Raw genomic sequence first — 25,041 nt, 5'->3', positions numbered from 1 at the left:
TGGTAATACAACCTCAACATTTAAAACAATTACAAGGCAAGAGATCTAATGTACAGTTATTTCTTTGGATAAGTATTTTCTTGCTCTCAACTAAAAATGAAACTGATAAACCCACCACTTAAAGAGGCTTTTGAGACTCAATCACTTAATTTTGGTTTTCAGTCTATGCATTTTAGAGATGTATTTACAAAATATTTCCACAGTGTTCACTTCTACAAGAGACAAGATAAAGTCTTCAGTTCAACTCACCTTCAGTCATAGTGTGGCCCTAAAAATAAAATAAATCCTGATGGCACAATATAATACAGCTTAACAAATGGAGTTTTGTTTCAAACACATCACTAAATGAACTTTAAAGTTTTACACATTTTTCTACTAAGTAGTGGCTCATTATCTTCAGAGAAAAATAAGAACTAAAACTTCATATTCATAAATTTGAAATAAAGACATACTTCAGTGAAGCCAGGTTGGTTGCTTAAGAATTAAGCAGTAGCTTGTTAAAAATTCATATTCCTAGGCTCTCCTCCAGATCTATGCAATCTGAATATCTAAGGTTAGTGATTCAGGAATAGATATATACATCCCAATATATATATAGCTTCCCAAGTGATGCTAATCACTGTTGAATTTGGGATCAGGAAAAAGCCAATCTCTTCATTAAACACCTTATAACAACAACGACTTCAATTTTAATATTAAACAATTATGATATGTGATACAAGACATGAGACAACTACCCATGAGACTAGTTTTTTGGGTTTTTTTTAACAATCTAAATAACTAGCTACTGCTACATAATTGCATGGATCAACTCTGAAACTTGATTCTGCCACTTAGTAGATGTGTTAGAACCCTGTGAAGCCTGGGTTTCATTTGCAAAAATAGGAGTAAAACTGGATCTACCTCAGCTATTATTATGAAAATTGTTAAATAACTCATTTAAAAGTATGCCCTGTGCACAGTGCCTAAACATAAGGAACTAATATCTTACCACTTTCTAATATAATAAAATTCATTTGTGTGTGTTTTCTAAACCAAAGAGAACAATTATTAAGTGGGTAAAACAAATCTTAAGACAGCCAACAAATGCTAATGCTTTTGGTTTTTTTAGCTTCATTAAGCCATATGTACTATGCTATTATGTTACTTTATATTACAGGTCAAATCATTATACATATTTTAGGGAATCAAATGTCCTAGCAAAATCTATATGGGCTCAAGAATGCCCTTTAGATAGTGATCCCCTACCTTCCTTCTCTTAAGTAAAAAGGTTAAGTTGCAGAACTGTTGTCCCCTGTGTAAAACAAAAGCTATGTATCATTTGCATATGCACAAAAACCTCTGAGAAGAAACTCTGAGTATTAATCTCTGCCAAGGGAGTAGAAATGGAGAACAGGAAGGAATGACTAGAAAAACTTTGGTTTTTCACCATGTACCATTCTATGCTGTTTAGATTTGTTTAGATTTGGCTTATATTTTCATAATTTTTCAAAAGTAGTTTAAAAAGAAATTTTTTCTGTCACTTACTCATAAGCTCTCAAAGTGAATTTAAAATTCAACACTTTCTCCCCACATGAAAATCACTATAAATAGACATAATACAACTTCCTCTGGAAACAATACTTCCACACCTGACCAGACAACTTCATTTTAAAAAGCCAACAAAAGTCTTTAAAAGAAGGAATTGGAGGGGAATGTAAAATCAACCACCTCGTTTTACAAAATCTGAAGACTCACTTTGAATTTTGCCTGAAATCCATTTACTTATACCTAAACCAGGGAAGCCATACTAAAATATTTGTTATTGGTCCAATACCAGAGCAACTTGTTCATCTTACATCAGAGCACTAAACAAATGCTTTCCTAGAGTTTCCCAAGACTATTTTTATATTGAAATACACTGTTTACCATACGTTCTTCTAAACCTAGAAAACAGTTGAAAACTCCAAATTCCCAGGAGTTTTGGATGCCAAGAAAATATTTTCTTACCACAACCCAGTCTAAGGATTATTTTCAACATAAAAAGTTCTAAAAAATCAGGTACACTGTTTACCATACGTTCTTCTAAACTTAAAAAAGTCGAAAACTCCAAATTCCCAGGAGTTTTGGATGCCAAGAAAATATTTTCCTACCACAACCCAGTCTAAGGATTATTTTCAACACAAAAAGTTCTAAAAAATCAGGTACTCTTCAATCAATGAGATAGTCAATGAAAACAGTTAGATTATTATTAAATGTTAACAAAAGCTCTTTTCTGAACTTTCTTGCTATTCAGTGAACATCTTTACCAAAAAGTGTCATTTATATTTTTGAAATGTGTTTACAAACACAGCTTTGTTTCACAAAATTCAAAAATACAAAGCCTCCATTCAAATCATAAAAATACCAATTATCTCATCTTAGACTCACTGAATAAATGCAAACCTGCTCCTTTCACAGGGAGCAAACGGGCACTTTGAGAGAAAAATCAACCATAATTCTGTAAAGGTGGCATCTGAAAAATCTATACGAGTTTTACAAACAATGAAAATTACTGTTTGAAATAGAAAACCATGCTCTATCAGACTACACAAGAAAACAGACTCTACATATTTCAGAGGTAAGCTATAGGAGATCTGAGTCATGTAAACGAGCAGACAACATATCAGATAAAGTGGCTTTAAGTAAGTGAGAAGCTTATAATGGAGAAATTCTGTTCTAAGGTAGATTACTGAGATGAGAATTTTTACTACCTTTATCACACAGATCACATCTCCAGCTTGATACAGCTCTAGATCTCTCCTCACAAAACTCCTTAACCTTCAATTGATGTTTCCCTCAAAACAAGCTTTTTCCAAACTCCACATACAAGGGTAGGATTTTAGTTCCAAATTATATCAGAGTAATCAACTCAAGTTCTAGTTTAAAAAAAAAAAAAAAGATAAAAGATACAATTGCCAAAGATAGCATGTTTAGATCTTCAAACTAATGTCAAAATAGGAAGATAACATATTTTCTACAGTTGACAAAAGCAGCTTTAGCCCCAAAATCTACAAATGAAGATGATTTAGAAACATTTAGGGGCGGGCAGCCCCGGTGGCCCAGCGGTTTGGCCCCGCCTTCAGACCGGGGCGTGATCCTGGGGACCCAGGATCGAGTCCCACATGGGTCTCCCTGCATGGAGCCTGCTTCTCCCTCTGCCTGTGTCTGTCTCTCTCTCTGTGTCTCCCATGAATAAATAAAATCTTAAAAAAAAAATTATAAAAAAAAAAAAAAAAGAAACATTTAGGGGCTCCTGGGTGGTGTAGTGTCCAATTGGTGGACACAATTAAGTGTCCAACTCTTGGTTTCGGCTCAGGTTGTGATCTCAGGGTCATGAGATTGAGCCCAGAGCGGAACCTGTTTGAGATTCTCTCTCCCTCTCTAAAATAAATAAATCTTAAAAAAAAAAAAAAAAAAAAGGAAACATGGTTAGTATAAGATGGTGGTTCACCTTTCTATCACAAATTAAGCGAGGAAGTCAATGGACTCCATTCCATTAAATAAGATCATCCTTTTCTGCTCTTATGGATGTTTTCCCACAACTACTATAATGCTAGACCATATAACCTCTCTTCCATGGCTCAACCCAACTAGCAAAAATCAGGATTGTTTTAAGGAAATACCACTTCCAAGGTTTTGGCTATCAACTGGTTTCCAGACTGTGGTAAAATGTTTCCTATAAGACCTCATACAACAGATCTCTCCTACCCCATCAATCCCAGCCATCAGACAAGCCGTTCTCCCCACAAGCTGACATCACTAAAGAACAAAAGTGACACATACCTTGTGAAAAGAAAACACTATGAAACTATCACTTCCTTTTTGCTTTTCAGAGCAACGGCTAGCTATATGGTTTGGTAGAGTCAGACATATTCACATACAACCTCGATGACTTTACCACTTGGGACACTTCCTGCTCATCCTTGATATTTAAATGTGGAGTCCTGGATGAGCTAATAAGATCTTTTCAAAAGAAATAAGAGAATAGGTGAAACATTCTAACAAATAAACACCGCAGGTCTCCACTTTGCTAATCCACACAAGTTCATGCTTCTTTCAAACCTCACCATGAAGCTGATGCTAGAAAAGAAAAACACAATATAGGCAATTTAACTTAGGGAATTTAATCTTTCTTTCCACCAACCTATCACACATCTCCAAACTTAAAAACAGTCCATCACCAGGTAATTTACTGACCTCAAAGCAAGGTGCTTTGCAGAAATACAAACGTAAAACACTATCTTTGCTTTCAGGGAGTTAATAACCTACTTAACATACACATAATTTTTTTAAAAATGACAAAATTCTAAAGACTTTTAGGCTAAAAAGAATTCAGATCACTGAGTTCAAGTCCTACAAACAGAAATCCTGTGTTCAGTATTTAAGAGAAGCAGGCTTCAGTATTCTTTTAAACTACAGGATTAGACTCAAGGGGCTGTCGAGCTACAATAACTGATTAAACTCAAAGTCTACTGGCCCTAACTGCCAAACTGACCCTAGCTTTGTCTGCAGGAGCAAAAAAAGAAATCCTTTACCCAAAAATCTTTAAAATACTAGAAGTCACACTTCTACAAAACTGTGCCTGGAAATGGCTGGAAAAGATTTTATAAAGGAAAGGCGGTTCAAATGGTACAAGAATGACAAGAAAGTATTCCAGTTTCGGAAAAAAGAATAACCAGAGGCAAGAGGTCAGATAGGAGACCAGTTTAACTGAACCATACAATTCAGACTGGAAGAAGTGACTATAAAACTAGCTAAAGCAAGTTCCTATCAGATTATTAAAGAACTTAAATGCCAAGAGGAGACTTTTTATTGTTTTTGTTTTTATTTAAGACTTTATGTATTTATTGGGGGAGGGGGGCAGGGAACAGAGGGAGAAAGAGAACTTTACGCAGGTTTCATGTCTAGCACAGAGCCCAATGCTGGGCTGAATCTCACAATCCTAAAATCATGACCAGAGCTGATATCAAAAGTCAGATGCTCAACCACCTGAGAAACACAGGTGCCCCCTTTTCATTGTTTGGATAGCCAACAGGGAACAAATCTGACACGAATCACAAGATGAAAATGCTTTAAAAATATGAGGATTAAAACATATATATATATATATATAAGGATTGTGTTATGGATTTGTGTCCCCCCAGAATTCATCTACAGAAGCTAGTATTTGGAGGTCAGACCTTTGGGAGATAATTAGGGGTAAAGTAAGTCATAACAGTAGAGCTACTATGATGAGATTAGTGTCCTTATAAGAAAAGACATCATAGAGGGGCAGCCTGGGTGGCTCAGCAGTTTAGCGCCACCTTCAGCCCAGGGCCTGATCCTGGAGACCCGGGATCAAACGCCATGTCGGGCTCCCCGCATGGGGCCTGTTTCTCCCTCTGCCTGTATCTCTGTCTCGGTCTCTGTGTATCTCTTGTGAATAAATAAAATCTTAAAAAAAAAAAAAAAAGAAAAGACACCATACAATTTTCTCTCCTACAATCCCTCTCCATACACATTAAGAAAAAACTGTAAGAACAAAACAAGAAAAAAAAAAAAAAAAAAAGAACAAAACAAGAATGGCCATCTGTAATCCAAGAAGAGTCAGTATCAGAATCTGACCATGCTGGGCTCAGACTTCCAGCCTCTAAAATTATCAGAAAATAAACTGCTATTGTTTAAGCCACCCAGTCTGTGTTATTTTGTTATGGCAGCTTAGCAGACAAGATTGGAAAAGAGAGCAAATGGACACAAGGAGCCCCAGTAAGGAGACTACTGCAATATCTAGCAGTAGAGTACCAGATCAGAGCCGGCAGCAGGCATGCAGAAGCCATCAATTACCTAAGGAAAAAAATAAGCTACTTTACCTGGCCCCAGAGTGCTGAGAAGTTATATTCAGAAACCCTTAATCTCCATTCCCAAAAGTCCCTGTTCTGCTGTCTCACCTACCATCTACTCCCACATCATTGTAATTTAATATAGATCTTTCAAGGAAGGATTAGGAATTCATGGAGGGCCCGGTATCTCAGTCAGTTAAGCGTCCGCTTTCAGCTCAGGTCATGATCCAAGTGTCCTGGGATCAAGCCCTACACTGGGACCCCTGCTCATTCTCTCTCTCACTCTCTCTCATATAAATAAAATCTTAAAAAAAAAAAAGGCATTCTTACAATGGGAAATGGAGAAACAGAAGGCCCCAGAACTTTCTTGACATCAGCTAAGTGGCTGTCAAATCATGCTATAACCCAAACCCAGTCATTGTCTTATCCCGAAGAATTATTAGCAAATAGCTCCTATAGAATGTACAAGTCCACAGACCTCCATCAAAATCACCCTAATAGGCCTAGTGGCTCTGGGTTCTATGGAGTTTGAATTTGCTGATGTCCTTCTTTAAAATAAAGTGAAAAATTCTAAACACAATCTCATAAACACATACATACAAGTCAGGGAAACACATACATTGAGTCAGGGAAAGCCTCAATATTTCCCAATAACAGGTAGGCCAGGTGTTTTATATAACCAGGCAAGCACACTAAATGGAAAGCAGTATTAGGACCTGGGCAAGCCCTCATCTTCCCTAATCAAACATGCTAGAAACAGTAGCATTATCGGACAGTTCAGAGCCCTGATACCTTGTCATTTATGGATAAAACTTATACCTTTCTGCTTCAAGCACGGCATATAGAAGGAAGTTCTACTCGCACTTCCCAACCTCATCCTTGCAATCTCTTGTCCTCCCTGGGGAATATACATACCAAGGCCACTAGAACCCATACTTTTAAATCTTTAAAATGTTAACTCTTAGTGACACTAAAGTTTTGTTCAAATTACTGTTCAAACAAAGCAAAAGCAGACTATTCCTAAGAACCATTCAGCTGTCACACCTACTTAAGCCTGGGATTAACCTTGTCACTACAAGAGATCCTCAACAAGCATTTAAAACAACTTAGCTGAGAATAAAGGATTCAGGGATACTAATTTTTGGGCTCCATGGTTTGGGATATAATTAAGAGTTATAACAAAGAATATGCATGAGAATTTCACTTTTCTGCCTTAACATCCCCCACCTAACCAAAAAGAGAAAGAATTCACTTGAAGGATGTAGAAATTTTGAGCATTAACTACTATAAGGAGTTTCTTTCTTTTTTCTTTTTTTTTTTATTTTTATTTATGATAGTCACACAGAGAGAGAGAGAGGCAGAGACATAGGCAGAGGGAGAAGCAGGCTCCATGCACTGGGAGCCCGACGTAGGATTCGATCCCAGGTCTCCAGGATCGCGCCCTGGGCCAAAGGCAGGCGCTAAACCGCTGCGCCACCCAGGGATCCCCTATAAGGAGTTTCTTACCTCTCAACCACCTGATGTAATCTTGAGTAAGTGTAAGAAATGTATGAGATTTGTATGAATAGTCATTCCCTCCATATATAATTATGAGCTTAGAATCCCTTCAAGAGTTGCTATGCCACCTAACATAATAAGGCAACTGATATTTGTACACAACTGTTAAGTCTACACATTTTAGAATTTCCTTAAAAATTACTTAACTTGATCACTATCACAACCCCTAGGGCAGTATTTTTATTTTCCTTATTTTGCACATTAGATAAACAAGCTAAGAGAAGTTAACATATTGCCCTAAGATCACAGATCTAGTAAACGATAAAACCAACATTGAACCAAAACTTTGTGACTCCAAACCCCTCTTTTCAATATACAACAATGTGTCTCTATTCTCTACCACCTTAAATGTAAACAAACCATCCTACAAAGACCAACTAAAAACAACCAGGTATTACTAGGTGCTCTCTTCAAAGATCTACAGATGCCCTTCAACAAAATGAAAGCCCAGTCTACTTTTAAATAAATGAAAATACAAAATGGGACTAATCAACCCCGCTCAATACTATAAAAGTTAGCATTCATCTCTTCATTTTAATGTACTGAAAGTTCTGTTCCCAAAATTAAATTTTAACTTCCATTAAAATCTCTTCTGTATATGTTTAATAACATTTTTAAACTACACTTGGAATAACTACTTTCCATCTGCTTTTACTTGCCTTTAGAACTAAATAAACATAAATCTTTGAAAAGGGGTAAGTGAAAATAAAGAATTTTCCATACTATGGAACAACCATTCTTTCTTAGGACTCAACTAAATAATAGCTGGGACTATTCCAGTATCTTACAACTCTCAAATTTCATCTTCTTCCCAAGGCACAAAGTCTGATGACAGCTGGACAATAAGACCACACACACAAAGAATTACACTCTCCTGAAGACATTTCAGGTTGTAACTATTTATATTTAATATCTTGTAATACTTTTTTAAAAGTTTTATTGTATAAAGGCTTTGATTATTGTTTTCTTTTTAATAAAATAAATTTTGAAGCACTTTATTTTTGGAGAATATCAACATAACACCACTTAAATCTCCTTTTACAACAACAAATTTTAAAGATTTCTGGAGATATTAAATTCCTCCTCAAGACAAACCTTGCCCTGGTGTAGATTGGTATCAGTGCAGGTGCAACTACAACTCATCAGTTTGCTACTTCTGAAGGGCAATGAGAAACCACAGGCAAATGTGTATCACTGTTGATTTCTCTATTTCCTCTGCAAAATGAAGTTACCAACTTCCTATAAGAATTATGAAGAAAACAATGTATGACTAAACATTTACAAAACACTTTATTATTAATTTTTTTTCCCAACAGTTAGACTCCTCCTTCAGTCATTCACTGAGCAAAGTCCTACTACTATTACAAGTTTTAAACCTCCACTGTCAAACTCAGAGTCTGCTCATTGTGGCACTGCAAGAAATTATATAAATAGGAAGACAAGACAGATCCTGGCTATATGGCCTGTTCTGTGTTCCTACAGCAGAGCATCTCAAACCCCTACAAACTAAGTGGATTAAATTATTCAATTATTTTATTATTTAATCTAGTTATTTGAGTTTACTTGTTTAAGTATTCATGGTTCCTGAGACAGCATTACTGGGAATACTACAGGGAATAGGTTTGCAAGGCAACCAAAGTCCGAATAGCCAACTGACAGGCCCCTCAAAACATACACAACAAATTAGTTTCATTGCTACTTTCATAGTTTTTATTAATAATAGGACCGAGCCAATGACAGGCTACTGAGGAAAATTTCATACGCTCATTAAAATCACAATTTGTTTACGATGGAAATGCCTTTAATAGTATACTGCAATAAACAAACAACATGCTACAAATCTATAAAGACTTTTTAACCAATACAAAAGAAGAGAATAAAATCATCAAAGACTGATTTTGTTATCTGTGCCATATGAAACTGTATCTTAGCTCCTACTTTTCTTCATGAAGATGAGATGACTTGGTAGGATTTTCTTCTCCATTTGTCCTCATGCAACAGTTAAAAGTGGGTATGGTCAGGGCTGAGGTTTCCTTTTGAAGGTGATCACATAGTGCTAGTTTTACATATTATTTATGTATATACATATAATTATTTATACTTGGGTTTATGTATCTGTATGCAAATACAGACTGTTAGCACACTGACAGTCCTGTTAGCACACTGAAAATTCCCACGCAAACTGACCAGGGAAATATCAGTACACTCCTTGGCCCAAAAGATGAAAAGCTGTGTCTCTCCTCAAAATAGAAACGGATTCCCTAAATCAATGTACCAGCCAAAATACTCAAATATAAAGCTCAGCATGAAAAGCCAAATTCCAAGAAGAACTTGGAGTTTGTAATTTCCTTTATATTAACAAATTCACCACCATTATTTTTTCTGTATTTAAAATAACAAATTCTCTGGTCTAGACTTTCAGTCCAAAAAAAGAAATTCTTTTTTTAAGTTGTAAACAATACCTGGGAGACACACACCAAGGGTGGGAGGGGGGGGGATGTGTGTGGCTATAATACTTTTTCAAAAATCCATGGGGACAAGTAGATTTTAGAATTCACTTTTTCAAATTTAAAAAAAGAAATACAGTGCACATACTATACATTACAAATCACTTCCAGCACCTAGTAATCATAAAAGAACTAGGAAAACAAACTGTCAACAGCCTCCCTTCAGAGAAGATCAGATTTTGCCACTAAAATAATTTATGCTGAATTTAAAGGAAAAATTTTGATTCAGACTTTCCTGGACTTCAAAATCACAAATCAGAGATTGTGGACCTTTGGCAGGTGAAAGGTGGTCTTGACATATAATAATTAATTATTTATGCCCTAGAATAAAAAGAACTAGGTGATGCTTAAACATTTAGTATATTTAGTATGGTCCTGAAATGGCTCTAATTACTTGCCTACTTGGGCATAATCAGGGGCACCTGGGTGGCAATTGGGCATCTGCCTTTGGCTCAGGTCATGATCCCGGGATCCTGGGACGGAGCCTGCATGGAGCTCCCTGCTCTTCAGGGGGCCTGCTTCTCCCTCTCCCTGCAGCATCCTCTGCTTGTGCTCTCTCACACTCTCTCTCTCTCTCTCAAATAAATAAAATCCTTAAATGAATGAATGAATGAATGAATGAATGAATGAATGAATGAATTCAAGCTCTCTGGAAGTTCACACCAAGAGAATGAACATGAAACAACTTTCCCCTTAAACTTTAAATTGAGACCAACACTGAAAAACATTTTCTAAAACCTTAGCATGTCAATGCCAAGCAGACAAAGGGCCTCTGACAAGATGACAAAGTCAGCTAGATACAGTAGGGCTTCCAAATAGCAAATCTGGGGTACCTGGGTGGCTCAGTCGGTTAAGTGTCTTCCTTTGGCTCAGGTCATAATCGCAGGGTCCTGAGACAGAGCCCTGCATCTGGCTTCCTACTCAGCAGGGAGCCTGCTTGTCCCTCTCTCTCTCTGCCTGTCACTCCCCTCTGCTTGTGTTCTCTCTGTGTGTCAAATAAATAAATAGTCTTTAAAGCAAAAACCTAAGAGGACCTGCTAACTCAGGTTTTTGCTATTTGAGGACCTACACAAACTGATTCTCTAAATTAACTTGAGGCCAAATCACACTTCTGCCATAAGCTCAAAGTGAAGCCTCACATTTTTTCCTCTCTAGTGATAAAGCAAACCTTTTATTTATCCTCAACAACCTCAAAACAACACATGCCTCAAGGACCGAGAAGCCTGATGACTGTAATTCCCTCCTAGCAGGATCCCTGCAGTGCTCCACCACTACTCACAACTCTTGCTGAGAGAAGGAGCACATTTGCTCATTGACTGGAGCTGCATGATCATATTAAATTCAACCTGTGTTCTCTACATTAACCACCAATGAAGTGGCAGACTAGTAATCGTGAGTTGATCCTGCTCATTTCAAAGCCTCACAATGGCTACCTGGTAAAACCACCAGAAGAAAATCAACAATTTTTAAAGGGAAGTTCCCAAAGAGACTTCCCTTGGATAACTGGAATAATCTTTCAAATTTAGACAACTCCCTCAGTACAAATTCAGGCACTTTCCTAGCACCTACAACAGATGTGACAAAATGACACCTTCAGCCAACATTTTTAATACACAAAAACATGGTACGATGTGGTAGTGGTTGTTTTTTTAAAAAAAGCAATCTCTTCTGTCCTGCACCTTATCTTAAATTTTTATTACTTTATTTTGAAAATTTCATCCCTGAGTCACTACCCAATGCAATAAAAATTAGCAACCAATCCCTAATCTGTTTACAGTGTGATCTTTAAATATGATCTTTATGTCCCCAAATCAGCTCAGAGTAGCTTGGATGACTCATCATAGTCTTTATGAAAGCACATTTTTAACATGGAATAGAGCACATTTCAAACATGGAGCAAAAAACAAAGAAAAACCCAAAACCTAAAAACCCAAAGACCTCTCTATAAAAATATACATGTTCTTCTCAAGTCATGGACCTGTTAGAAATTACAAGATGACAAAGAGAAAACAAGGGCTCAAAAAACAAATGACATTACTAACAATTTTCTCCGTGCTTTTTATGGAATAACAAATTCCTCCCTACCAAAACCATTTGCCCCCTAACGTAATGATCCCTTTTCACAGACTTCTTTGGAAGCAAGAGAAGATCCACTAACAAAGACAGCTGAATAATACGCTCTAGAACTGGGCTTCTCATTAAAGAAAGGATACTTACTATAGGCCTGCATTCTACTCCACCTTTGTCCCTAATCCCAAAGATACAATGCAAAACATAAGGAAGGCAATGCTATAAGCTAACTAACCATGGTGCATGCTCCTAGAGCCTCAGTTTTTCTGATTATGATTAATTAAAACATATTTATATTACAACACATATGTTTGTGCTTAGGAGCAGAAAGTAAAATGCACATACATTTTTAAGATAAATTTCTTTTGCTCACTTGTAATGCATTGCTTCAGGCTACCAGGAGAGTTTCTGTTCCTTCTCCTCTGCTATTAAGAAAGAAATTGGAGAAGCTCTATTCTAGAGACTCTTAACATTCTCTCCAACCTGTCTTCCAGCTATTCTATCCTCTCAGATCACATAATTTTTATTTTACTTATTTATTTAGTCTACATCTCATTCCAGAAAGAATTTCAAATAGCTTGAGAGAGCATATGAAGAAAACACTACATCTAAGTGGCAACACTTTAGCATGGTAAAGGGTTTGCAAAAGGTGTACACATTTCTGTCTACCATTCCACACTATATATATCTAATCTACAAAGTAATAGTATTAAGAAGAAATCAACTGCAAGGGAAAAAAAAGGGGGGTAAAGTTCTTAGGTACCTAATACCCTTTCAAAACTTCTCTTCTAAAGGGAAAAAAAAAATTTATTTTAAAAAACTACTGCCTGATTTCTTCTTTGATTTCTTCTTAGATTTCTGACAATATATATTTAATTTTATGGCACTGAAAAACAACTTTGATAGGTTACCCTTGTGAAGGCATTTCCTCGTAGTTCAATAAACACTGCCTGTAATACTGGTTATAACTATTACTATTAATTATTAATATTATCATTAGTATTACTTAAGAAGATACCACAATAATAACAGCAGCTACCATTTGGGGGGGGGGGGCGGAGGGGTTGGGAGAGGGAGAGAGAATTTTTTTTTTAAGATTTTATTTATTTATTCATGAAAGACACACACACACACACACACAGAGAGAGAGGCAGAGACACAGGCAGAGGGAGAAGCAGGCTCCATGCAGGGAGCCCGACATGGGACTCGATCCGGGGTCTCCAGGATCATGCCCTGGGCTGAAGGTGGCACTAAACTGCTGAGCTTTTCCCGGGCTGCCCAGGGAAAGAATCTTAAGCAGACTCTATACCCAGCACAAAGCTGGACACAGGACAGGACCCTGAGATCATGACCTGAGCCAAAATTAAGAGTCAGACAGCTAACCCACTGGTCCATCCAGGCACTCCTGGCAGCAACCATTTTTCAAGCTGATGTGTAGCAGGCCATACATAAAGATAATCTTATTTGATCCTCAAAAATTTTGAGGGTAGGCAGCATCAGCCACTTTTCACAAAAAAAGTATGCTCAGGTCATTTAAATGACTTGCCAAAGGCTACCCTGCTAATAAGTTGCAAAGCAGTGATTCCAATCCAGCTCTTTGGTTCCTGAGCCCAATTCCTCCCACTATCCTACAGTGCCTCTCTTAAGAATTCAAGGGCTCTCTCACTGATAGACTCCATTAGATTCCATTCCATTTCAATAGGCACAGGTCAAAGAATGACAGGAATTCCCCCCAGTTACTGCACACAAAATTATATAGAAACAGACTGTAAATCTCTACATACTGTCATCTTACACTCCATTCATATACAAATAAAAATTGTATTTTTACATTAAATAATTATCCAAAGTCACTAACTTTACACATCTAACTCCACCATTAACATCAATCCTCGGCCTGATAATTTATCTCCCTCTGAGTTCATTTCCCTAAGGGTATTCATTCACTCTCTTAGCTTTAATTATAACTTGCAGGCACAAAAAACAAAATCTACATCTATCCAAAGGAAACTGAAGTGTGGATAGAAATATATGTATGTACAAAAAGGTGTTCACTACATTTTTATAATAACAAAAAAGCAAATTAACAAACACAATCCCTAAATGTAAGCAGTAAAAGAACAGATTTGTTAAGTTACCCTATACCCATTCCACGTAATATTATACAATTTTAAACCAAGTTTATAAAGAATCTTTAAGTGCATGAGGAAAATGTTCATTAAGTAAAATTTAAAAAAGAGGACACAAATTGAAAACATCATTAAGCAAACCATCATCTCAACTTTTCTTTTTTTTTTTTTAATTTTTATTTATTTATGATACAGAGAGAGAGAGAGAGGGGGGGGGGGGGCAGAGACACAGGCAGAGGGAGAAGCAGGTTCCATGCACCGGGAGCCCGATGTGGGATTCGATACCAGGTCTCCAGGATCGCGCCCTGGGCCAAAGGCAGGCGCCAAACCGCTGAGCCACCCAGGGATCCCTCAACTTTTCAAACACAGGACTAACAGGAAAAACAAAAACCAAATGGAAATAAATCAAAACATAACAATTTTCTCTGGACAGGGAAATAATGGGTATTCTTTTCCTTTGTCGCTTTTTCTGTTTTCCAACTTTCTTTTCAATGATGACTATTAATTTTATAAGCAAAAAAGAGCTGCTGTTGTTTTTTTTAACCAACATCTTTAACTCCTCTCCTGGCACTTCTGTCTCATAAATCCCAAAATTAGCCAGAAGAGTCCCAGGTCATGTGAAATTTAAAATCCTCAAAACAATTCAGCATCTTTATTTCCTCCAGCATTACCACACTCCAGTTATGCTACAACTGCAACCTTAAGTCATTTCTCTTACCTACAGAAATCCAATTCTTCAAATTCCGTCAATCCTTTCATTCTGGTATTTTTCCTTCCTTCTCCGTATTTTAACATCAAGTCCAACCTTCACCAGCCACTCATCCCTATATTAGCACATCTGCTTCCTGAATGAACAAATGCTTTCCTTATTCTATTGTCTAAGCACTAATAATTCACTCCACCACAGCTAACTAGGTGCCAGGCACTGTTCTTCCTTGGAGCTTTACCTGTACTAACTCAATTAATATTCATAACCACCCTGTGAAGATAGCTACTATTTTTAGTCACGTTTTACAGATTAAGAAACAGAAGCACAGAGAGGTTAGGTAATTCACCCAAGATCACCCAGCTAGTAAGTGGCAATGACTGGATTTGAAGATAATACATTCTGGCTCAGATAATAGTATATAAATATGAGCTCTTCCAAGAGTGCAGTGGTGATCAATAAAAACCAACTTCTCTTTTCCTGAACTGTATAGCCCTTTGGAGCAAGTCGAATTCCCATTTCCGAGTCTATTTTCATGCTACCCCACTTCTGGGAGGACAATTCTTCTCTTCCCTAACTCATTTTCCATATCTCCTTTAAAAATCAACTCTAAATCCAACATCTCTGAGTTTTCCTTAAATCAGTTCCCTGACTTCTCAGCTCATCCTTATTCTCACAGACTCAATCAAAACTATATTAATGTGTAGTTGTTGACATTTTATATGTCACAGAGGTTTCCCTCACAATTTTACATTTTAGCATTCTATCCATATAATGCCTCCTTTTTTGGCCCCTGTCCTACTCCATTTCCCACCTTCCTAAAAGCTACTAGAATAGCAGGCTGCCCCAAGTAGATACTGAATAAACATACAATTAATTGATAAATCTGAGATATGTACGGCTCAACTATTTAACAAGGGAAGTCATTCATTAGTCTTTTGAACGGACATATTTAAATGTTTGTCTTCTCATTTTATTCCCTAAACTCAAAAGCCATTAGATTTCTAATTGCAACATCCTCATCCAAAAAAATATATTCAAATGATACCCAAAAGCAGTCTTACTAATTTTTTTTTTTTTTAAGTATCCCATATGCTGTCCAGAAATAGCCTGTTTTTCCAGGAGACTCCTTCTAATAGTGTTGCTTTACTCTCTTATGGCCAGAGCTATATCCAAGTCTTCCACAACACTAAGCAGGCAGTGACATTCCAGTCATGATTACCAATTGTTCAAAAATGGAAAAGACTATCTGCCTTCAATAAGAGATTATTCTAAACGGCCCCCATCAAATCTACAATGTGAAAGCAACTGTTTTTACACTTAAGGTTCAGTATGTTCAACTTTATCTTCCGATTCCAAAAAAATTATTTTAGAATTCAAAGAAAAAGATGTACTAAAGAACAATCTAAAAGACAGTTGAATTTGTATTTAAATTGTTAATGAAAATATTAAAAAAAATTCCTTATAGATATGCCTCACTATATGTTAACGAGTCTCATTATCTAATCAAATTGTTCTCCAAATCCATTATTAACCATGACCACTTAAAGGAACACTACAGAGACTGTTCTAAAAAGTACATAATACTCAGTTATAGTCTTATCTCTAATTTTTATTTTTTCCAAGTTGATATTTTCATATATAGCTTATCTCTAAAAGACTCCTTTGCTACTTAGCTTTTACCTTAAATGAGCAAACCTATTTATCCTAAAATATTATATTTTTCTTTACATGCCTACTGACCCTGCAGTATTCATCACTACAGCCTGCCAAGAGCAAATGTCCAATATGGTTCAGTTACTCACACAACACTACTAAATTTGAACAAATGTGTATTACTAGACATTGTATTACAAATTTTTTTTTTTTTTTAATTTTTATTTATTTATGATAGTTACAGAGAGAGAGAGAGGCAGAGACACAGGCAGAGGGAGAAGCAGGCTCCATGCACCGGGAGCCCGACGTGGGATTCGATCCCGGGTCTCCAGGATCGCGCCCTGGGCCAAAGGCAGGCACCAAACCGCTGCGCCACCCAGGGATCCCTGTATTACAAATTTTAATACTGATAGGTACACACCATGAACCACACCCTACTCATTACCTTAAGATACCTTAATTGAAATGAACAAACCTAGTTTACCCTCCATATAAAATTATCATTCCTACCTGTATTACAGTTAAAACACACATTGATAACATTTTGGCTTTCTTTCTTGATTTTTTTCAAATGTTACAAATAATGCCACACAATCTGAAAAGTTCATTCCATGTTCAATACGCTGAGCAGGTGTTTACTAATCTTACCATGGATCTTCTTTGATTACTTGAGAAGTGGATGCAGTTATAAGAGGGAAACACCAGGGATCCTTGTGGTAATGGAAATATTTTTGTATCCTCACTGTATCACTGTCAATAACTTACTTCCAATATTGTACTACACTTTTGCAAGATGCTACTATTGTGGGAAATTTAGTAAAGTACACACAGGATCTCTGTATTGTTTCTTACAACTGCAAATGAATCTACAATTATCTAGAAAAAAAAAATTAAAAAACTTTAATTTAATGAAAATTCATTTTTTCTGGCCCTATATCAATACTTTCAAAAAGCATAAAGCCCATAAAAATGAAAAATTTCCCCCAAAAAAGTGATCAGTAACTGAAGAATGAAAAACTGTATTCCTTTTAAAACTTAGGAGCTGGAAAATAGTTCTTACAATGATTTCCAAAAATTTTGGGCAAGAAAAAACTGTGTTACAAAAATCTGCATTGAGTAACAAAAAGTAAAGCTTTACTTGCTAAGTAAAACAACTTTCTGGAAATATCAAAGATAGACTCAATATATATAGATAGATAGCTTACAAAATGAATACAATCATTCCCTTCCAATATCTCTTACTACTTGGATTCAAAACTTATAAAGGAAACTTTTTTTGGAATCCTATAAACATCTAAACTACTAAAAATTAAAACCAATACCACAATTTAGTACTATGCATTTAAACTCTGAAGTTGGAGGGAATACTGGATTTAAACACCTGAACTACTTCCATTTTATCGATCCTTTCAACAAGTTTTCTCCTGGGATCCCTGGGTGGCGCAGGGGTTTGGCGCCTGCCTTTGGCCCAGGGCGCGATCCTGGAGACCTGGGATCGAATCCCATATCGGGCTCCCGGTGCATGGAGCCTGCTTCTCCCTCTGCCTGTGTCTCTGCCTCTCTCTCTTTCTCTCTGTGTGACTATCATAAATAAATAAAAAAATTAAAAAAAAAAAAAACAAGTTTTCTCCTGATACTGGTTTAACATAACACAGTATCTCATTTTTAACTCCTACAGAGAGAAACACCTCTCAAGGTCACTGTAAGAACATCTCAGACTCTATCATACCAAAGAGACAAATTCAGTCTTATGATAATGCAAGAAAATTGACGCCTTGATGAAGAAATAGTATTGTAACAGATTTCTCCAGACAAGTAATATTAAATACATTTTCATCTTTTCCAATGACTTGAAGTGTCAGCTATCATACAAGGTGTTGGTTTGTTTTAGGAATAAGACTTTTTTAAAAATATGTTTTTTAAAACTATAAAATATATTGTACGCTTTCAGCTAAAAAAAAACCCTTAAATCTGTTCTATTATTTCTCAACAAAAAGCCCCATGTGAAATTAAGCCATCCTCAAAAAAAACGTAAGAAAGGAAAACATGCAACTACAGTTTTCATGAGGCAAAGACCTAGGGTTTTACAGTGTTACTCCAAATATAAAAAAACTCTATAACTTTTAAGTCAGCTCTTCAGAAAGAAAGATTGTTAGCTCCTTATATGCTGCAAATAAATAGGCATTAGGACGAATTATGTATCCTATCAAATCAGGATGAAGATTACTCAGATGTCAATAAAATATGTAAATACGTTTTTTTAAAATTGTTATTTATTTATGATAGACACACAGAGAGAGAGAGAGAGAGGCAGAGACATAGGCAGAGGGAGAAGCAGGCTCCATGCACCGAGAGCCCGACGTGGGATTCGATCCTGGGTCTCCAGGATCACGCCCTGAGCCAAAGGCAGGCGCTAAACCACTGCGCCACCCAGGGATCCCTAAAATATGTAAATAAAATAATACTGCTATACCAATTTCTTCTAGACATTCCCTTTAAGAAAACTGACTACAGAAAAACCACATCTACCAATATACTGATATAAAATAATCACTTATGCCATTATACTTTCCCAAAAATTTAAATCCACTAATTACTAAAGACCACTGCTTTTCTTTTTTTCTGGAATGTAAAACAAACCAGAGAGATAAATATAACTACATCCACTGAACATGTGTTTAAGTTCAAACTTTCAATGGGTAAGTAACAAATCTAACAGTATTAAAATTAAAAATTTCCTATTCCAAAGAATCAAATACTGTCTAACTAGTTCTGCAATATAGACAATTTTTTTCTTGGCATAATGCAACAGAAAGGCCCACTGAGTTCCAATGCCATGCTTATAATAATACATATCAAGTTCACACATACTTTTTAGTTTCACATGCTACATAAATCACAGGATAATTTTAAAAAATGAAAAAAATGTAATTGCCTTTATTCTAAAAACTGAAAAAAACATAATTGCCTTTATTCTAAAAACAAAGTATTTCTAATATCAAGTTTCTAAAGTTCATGTCCTTGATATCAATGAATATCAGTTAAATATATTTTCTACAATTCAAGCTCAGTCTAGAACAGCAGTGTCACTACTCATTTAAAGAAATATATTAAGCATTTACTATGTATCAGACAAACTGAATTTGAAAGTGCTAGTAAAGAATTATTAGTTGCAAAAATTGAGATACACTCAAATCAGTAGTGAAGAAACGAATATGGCCTTCTACATTAATAATTTTTCCCCTCCCCAAAAAAGTGACAATTTTCAAATGATTACTAGTAAATGGGAAGGAGGTTAAGAATAGAGTTGGGGTTTGGCTGACATTTTATGATACCCTTTTGAATAAGGATAGTATCAGCCTTCAGCCTATTTTAAAACATAGGATAAATGAAGAATGTAGAACGAAAAAAAAGGAAAGTAAAATGTAGAATGCTTTTATTTTGCTTATTTGAAGTGTTAAAAAACATACTATATTCTACCCACAAGCTGTAATTTCACCATAAAAAATAAATTTTAATAAAATATGTCAGTCAACTATTTTTAAATTGAAACACTTTTTAAATATAAAGTGGTATATCAGGTGTTATCAGTTATATTTCATTTTTTCCTGATATTTTGTTCTCTTAGTATCTTAAGAAACTGACTATCATTTTACTAGGGAAAATAAAAGCACCGGTCAAAGAGGAATTACTAAATTTCAGCCTAGGGATTTGACAGCTGGTTTTCTTAAAATGATGCTGTCCATGGCTTGCTTGCTTGCTTTTTTTTTTTTTTTTTTTTTTTTTTGAAAACTAAGGAATAAGTTTAACTTAAAAGAAAATCCTAGGTTTTGAACACTGTAATGTATCTTGCTTCTGGACTGTTTACTTTTGAAAACATGAGTTTAAATAAGTTAGAAAAACAAAAAAAATGCATATTTAAGAAATATGGGATAAGTGTTCATAATGGAACAGAGTAGTTATAAATATACATAAAGTAAATTTAAAGACCACAGCACCAGTATAGGAATAGGAATCTAACTTATTCGAAACATTGTCCTAATGTAATCTGAATGTGGAATTCAGTCATCTAATAGATGTCATTTGAAAATAAATCTCTCTATTCATTTATCTGTAACAGTCCTTTAACATAACTGTCCCCAAAATTGCTAATTTGCTGCAGACTTCCAAGGGAATGACCATCTTTTAAGTCTTACTGATTATTACTTGACTCAATTCCACTTTCCATACACATATATCAAATTACATTATTTCACCAATTGTTTAGAATCCAAAGGTTCAATAATGCAAATAAGGCTGAAATTTTAGCAAAACTTAAAAATACACATATGTAAATAAACATTAAAAAAAAAAGACCACACATGGACCACAGAGTGTTTTCTTCCGGTACTTGTCCAAACATAGATGCAGGATATAATCCCTTGTACTCAAACAAGACAAATTCAACTTAAAAATTCACGGAAAACAGAAAAATTTTAAATCAATGCTTAAATTCTCAGAAATATCAATGGATCCTGAAAGCAACAGTCCTCATTTGAGCCTTGCTTTTGCTTCTAATTTGAAATGGACACTACAGAATGGCATGAAGATATTAAAATACTTTCTATTTTTCTACCAAAACGTATCACATCACCAAAATATGAGTTTCCGATTTTAAATATCATCTTACCTGATCCACTGAACTGACTGCTTCCCAGTGTCGTTGGTCTGGTTTTCCCACTATTAACAGGTGGAGAAAACATCTACAAAATAACCCAAATGCATTTGTTAGTCCTGAAATTCTCCTAGACTCCTTGTAAACAAAAGTCCACCGAGAGTCATCAGTTACTGTATTTCAGAAGGAAGTGATGGTAAAATTGAAGATATACATTCAGACCCAGAAAAGCTAATATACTATGTCCTAAAGCTACTTGAAGATAGTTGCTATATTCTGCTCTCAAAACGCACTTTCATGAGAAAGTCTAAGATTATTAAGTTTAAACTGTAAATTTTTGTCCATGGTCTTCAATTTCTAAGACAGATCTCATTACATTTACATTACCATTCAGTTCAGTCAGAATTACATCCAATGAAACTACTACATAGAGTAAGGATCCATTATAACCCAGTTTTATAAAGTAGGTATTGGTCCTTCCTCTTAACAACAGTTAATAAAGGAATTCAACCCAGTGGAGATAAAGACAGTAGGCCCTCGGTTTCAGCTATTTTTAAGTCATTCAATTATGTCCTATGGTAAGAGATTCATAAACATACAGATACTTATGTATGTACACACACACATTTACACACACGCATAAAAATACATGTACAGTGTCCAGCCAAAAAGGCTGAAAATTCTAGCCTTTAACTGGCTTTCCCCTAACTGACATCTTTCAGGTATTATAAATTCTGTCACATCTTAGGGAGGGAAATGGGGAGTGCCGGGGGGGGGGGGGGAATAATTTTTCTCTTTTCATACAAAGTTCAAAATCCCTAACAATCATCAGGGTCAGAGGGTGACTCAGCCCAAGCTCATGGTTACATTGTTCTCCTTTTAACTGGTTAAATCAAATGACCCCTCTGGCATTAAAGTTTTAAATCTGCAAGTCTAGACATTACATCAAAGTTCAGGTGTCCAACTTGGGGGAGCTGGACTCCAGCCCTGAGAACTACTGCTCAAAGCAGATGGAGTTCACGCAGCCTAGTCTCCACGTCGCTTTCCGCCCCCCCCCCTTTTCTTATTTCTCTCTTTTTTTTTTTTTTTTTTTGGTAAACCTCAGCAGAACCCCGAGATGCCGCGGAAAGCTCTCCTACCGCACTGAAGTCCAGCAGGTCGCTCAGCTCCTTGTCGGTCCCTATAGCGGCCATGCGCTGCTGCTGGGGATTCATCTTCGGCCACTTCTAGCAGGTCCTAGAGCAGAGGAAACAGGCTCAGAGAGACCACCGAGGCCCAAAGTGTGTGAGGGGATGCGGAGGGGCGCAGGGCCGGCGCGGGAGCCGCGGGCTGACGGCCGCTGCCCCCTCGCTCCCTCCGCCGCGCGGGCAGGGGGCAGGAGAGCCCAGCACCGCGCCGGGGCGGCGGATCCACGCGTCCCTCCCTCCGCGCGGCCCGCGAGCGTCGCCGCGGCTCCCGCAACTCGCCGCCTCTCTCCCGCAAGTTTCCGAGCCCAACCCTGCCCCCTCCGCGGCGCCCCCACCCCTGCGCGGCCGCCGGGGCCGGGGCCGGGGCCGGGGCCGGGGCCGGGGGCGGGGGCCGGGGCGGGGGCGGGGGGGCGCGGCGGCGCCCGGCCGGGCGGGGGTCTCGAGGGGCGGGGTGAGGGGGCGACTGGGCGTCCAGCGAGCGGAGCGGCGACGAGGGGGGGAGATGCGAAGTGACTCACTGGCTCGGCAACAATAGAACTGACAAGTTGCAGGGAACGCGCCGCTCGCAGGCCCGCGGCCGCCGCCGCCGCCGCCGCCGCCGCCCGGACGTCCCCAGCGGGCCCCGGGGGGCCGGGAAGCAACCCCCGCGCGCCCGAGGGGCCTTTGTAGAAAGAAAATACAAACCCCAACAACTCGTGCGGCGCTCGCCCGGCGCCCTCCGCCGCCGGCTCGGCCTCCTCCCACTTTTGCCGCCCTGCCTGCGGCCGGCCAGCCCCGGACCTGCCGAACAATGAGCCCCGCGCGGCGGCCGCGGCAGCCCGCTCCCCCGCGCGCCCCGGAGCCGGCGCCGAGAGCCGAGGGGGCCCCGCGCAGGCCGAGCGCGCCGCCCGCGGGCCTGGCCGCCCGCGACTCTCGCCTCCGCCCCCACTCCGCGCCCCAAGTTGGAGGGAACCCCGGGCTCGCCCCCGTACAAAGGGGCGCGGAGTTGGCGCGCGGGCCGGGGACGCCGCGGCTCCGGCAGGGACGCGGCGGCGCCCCCCCGGCCCCCAGCGCCGCCGGCGCGCGCCCCTCCCGCCCGCCCCGCCGCAATTACCTGCCGCCCGTGTCCGCATCCAACCTCCCCGATTAAAGTTCACTTCGGCCGGGAGAGCGGGCTCGGGCTTCCCCTCACACCGCCCGGCGGCAAGGCTCACTTTGCCCCGCGCGAGCGCTCGGGTCCGGGCGGGGGAGGCGGCTCTCGGGCCTGGCCGCCCCTTCCTCCCGGGGCGGGCTGGCGGTCCCCCCGAATAGAACTTGTGGGTCTCCTCAGGCGGACATTTTTTTCGCTGAGGCGGCCTCAGCACCGCGCTCGGCTCGGCTCCGGATCCCTCCGCGCCGGGAAGAGCCCCGGGTTAACCCTCTCGTCCCCGGGCCGCTCCCGCCGCCTGCGCCGAGGAAGTGGGGCCGGCGGAGGGGGCGGGGAGGAGCCGGCGGGAACGGGGAGGGGCCGCCGCGCGGCCGGTGGACAAAGCCCGCGGTGGGGTGAGGCGGGACGGAGTCGGGGCCGCCGGGGAGGGGCGGGGGACGCGCGGAGGCGCCCCGCGAAGTAGGGCCGGGCCGCCCGCCGAGGGCGCAGGGCCGCAGGCGCCGTGGCGCCTCCTCCGGCCGGTCCCGCTTCTGCCTCGGGCGGCGGAGCGGCTCGGCGCGGCGCGGCGCGGCGCGGGGCGGGCGCAGCTGCGGGCGCATCTGGATCCGCCGCCGCGGCCGCCCAGCCCGAGGCCGCAGAGCCCTGGAAGCCGCGGGTCCCGAGCGAGCCGCGCCGGACGCCGCCCGCCGCCCGCCGCACGCCGCACGCCGGGTCGGGTCGGGTCGGGCCCGGACGTCCCGGCCCAACAGGCTGCGCCGCGCGGAAGATGCGCGCGTGGGGAAGGGAGACCGAGCCACCTGGGCCCGCGCCCGAGTCGGTGCAGCTGGTCGCCTTCGGTGCGGAGCGGAACGCGGGAGAAGGGGCCCGACGCCCCCTGCGACTGCACAAAGCGGTGTGGGCTCCGGCCGCCCAGACACGCCGCCACCCACACAAGCCCTCCTGCATCCGCAGTCACCTCTTCCCACGCGAGTCCTTCCCGTTCGGGGCCACCGACCTGGACAGCGGGACGAGCTCCTGGAAACGGATCAAGCCAGTGCCTTCATTTTGTAGAGATGGCCCAGGGAGGTTTGCTTGCGCAGCCCCTGTCTTGGCCCGAGTTCCGAACTTGGCCCGAAGAAATAACTAAACTTCCATTCCTTCCAGTTTGGGGATGGAAGTGAGGTTTTCTCCAATGGCAGCCACTGTTTAAGCCAGGGGCTCGGTGAGCGCAGTAAAGAGCAGTAAAGGGCCAGCAGAAGAAACTTAGAAGACACGTCCAAGGTAACAAATTGAAGGAAGCAGCCAACGCCTTGACGGCAACAACAAGGCCAGAAGGAGTCAGTGAAGCCCAGACTTGCATGGAAGCAAGGAGGGAGATTCAGCTGCAAATTTGCAGTTGTGCTTTATTGCAACCCAAGCTGTCCAGAGGGAGAAGGCAACTCTTGCTTGGGGCTGGGGGTTCCCATGGTTGTCAATGGGCACATCTTGGACCTTGGGCCAAGTCCTGTGGTTGCTTCTCCATTACCCACTCTCCCTTATCTAGGTTAACACCCCCCCTCCCCTTGTTTTTAGCCGTCACATCCCTGCCCTGGCTGCATGGTGGAGCATATGGTTCCAATATAAGCAAATT

General features: G+C 40.0%; 1 protein-coding gene across 9 annotated transcripts in view; it reads right to left on the bottom strand.

The window, feature by feature from the left end:
- The window catches only part of TCF12 (transcription factor 12), a 371,870-nt gene extending 348,168 nt beyond the window's left edge, over positions 1-23,702 (bottom strand). For 2 of the 9 annotated variants that reach the window (XM_077881227.1, XM_077881229.1), the window contains exons 1-3: positions 23,400-23,702; positions 22,259-22,355; positions 21,135-21,207 (exon numbers count right to left, since the gene is read on the bottom strand). In XM_077881227.1, coding sequence (XP_077737353.1) covers positions 21,135-21,207; positions 22,259-22,333 — 148 coding nt within the window. In that variant the 5' untranslated portion in view covers positions 22,334-22,355; positions 23,400-23,702. Of the gene's footprint in view, positions 1-21,134; positions 21,208-22,258; positions 22,356-22,990; positions 23,116-23,399 lie in introns of those variants that run through there. The other 7 variants (XM_077881232.1, XM_077881234.1, XM_077881231.1 and 4 more) reach the window with 6 other exon arrangements.
- Between the last annotated feature and the right edge of the window lie 1,339 nt (positions 23,703-25,041).

The sequence above is a fragment of the Canis aureus genome, chromosome 32 (genome assembly GCF_053574225.1).
Source record: "Canis aureus isolate CA01 chromosome 32, VMU_Caureus_v.1.0, whole genome shotgun sequence".
Taxonomy (NCBI): Eukaryota; Metazoa; Chordata; class Mammalia; order Carnivora; family Canidae; genus Canis; species Canis aureus.
The sequence above is the reverse complement of the archived record's forward strand: the minus strand, read 5'-3'. Positions and strand labels throughout refer to the sequence as shown.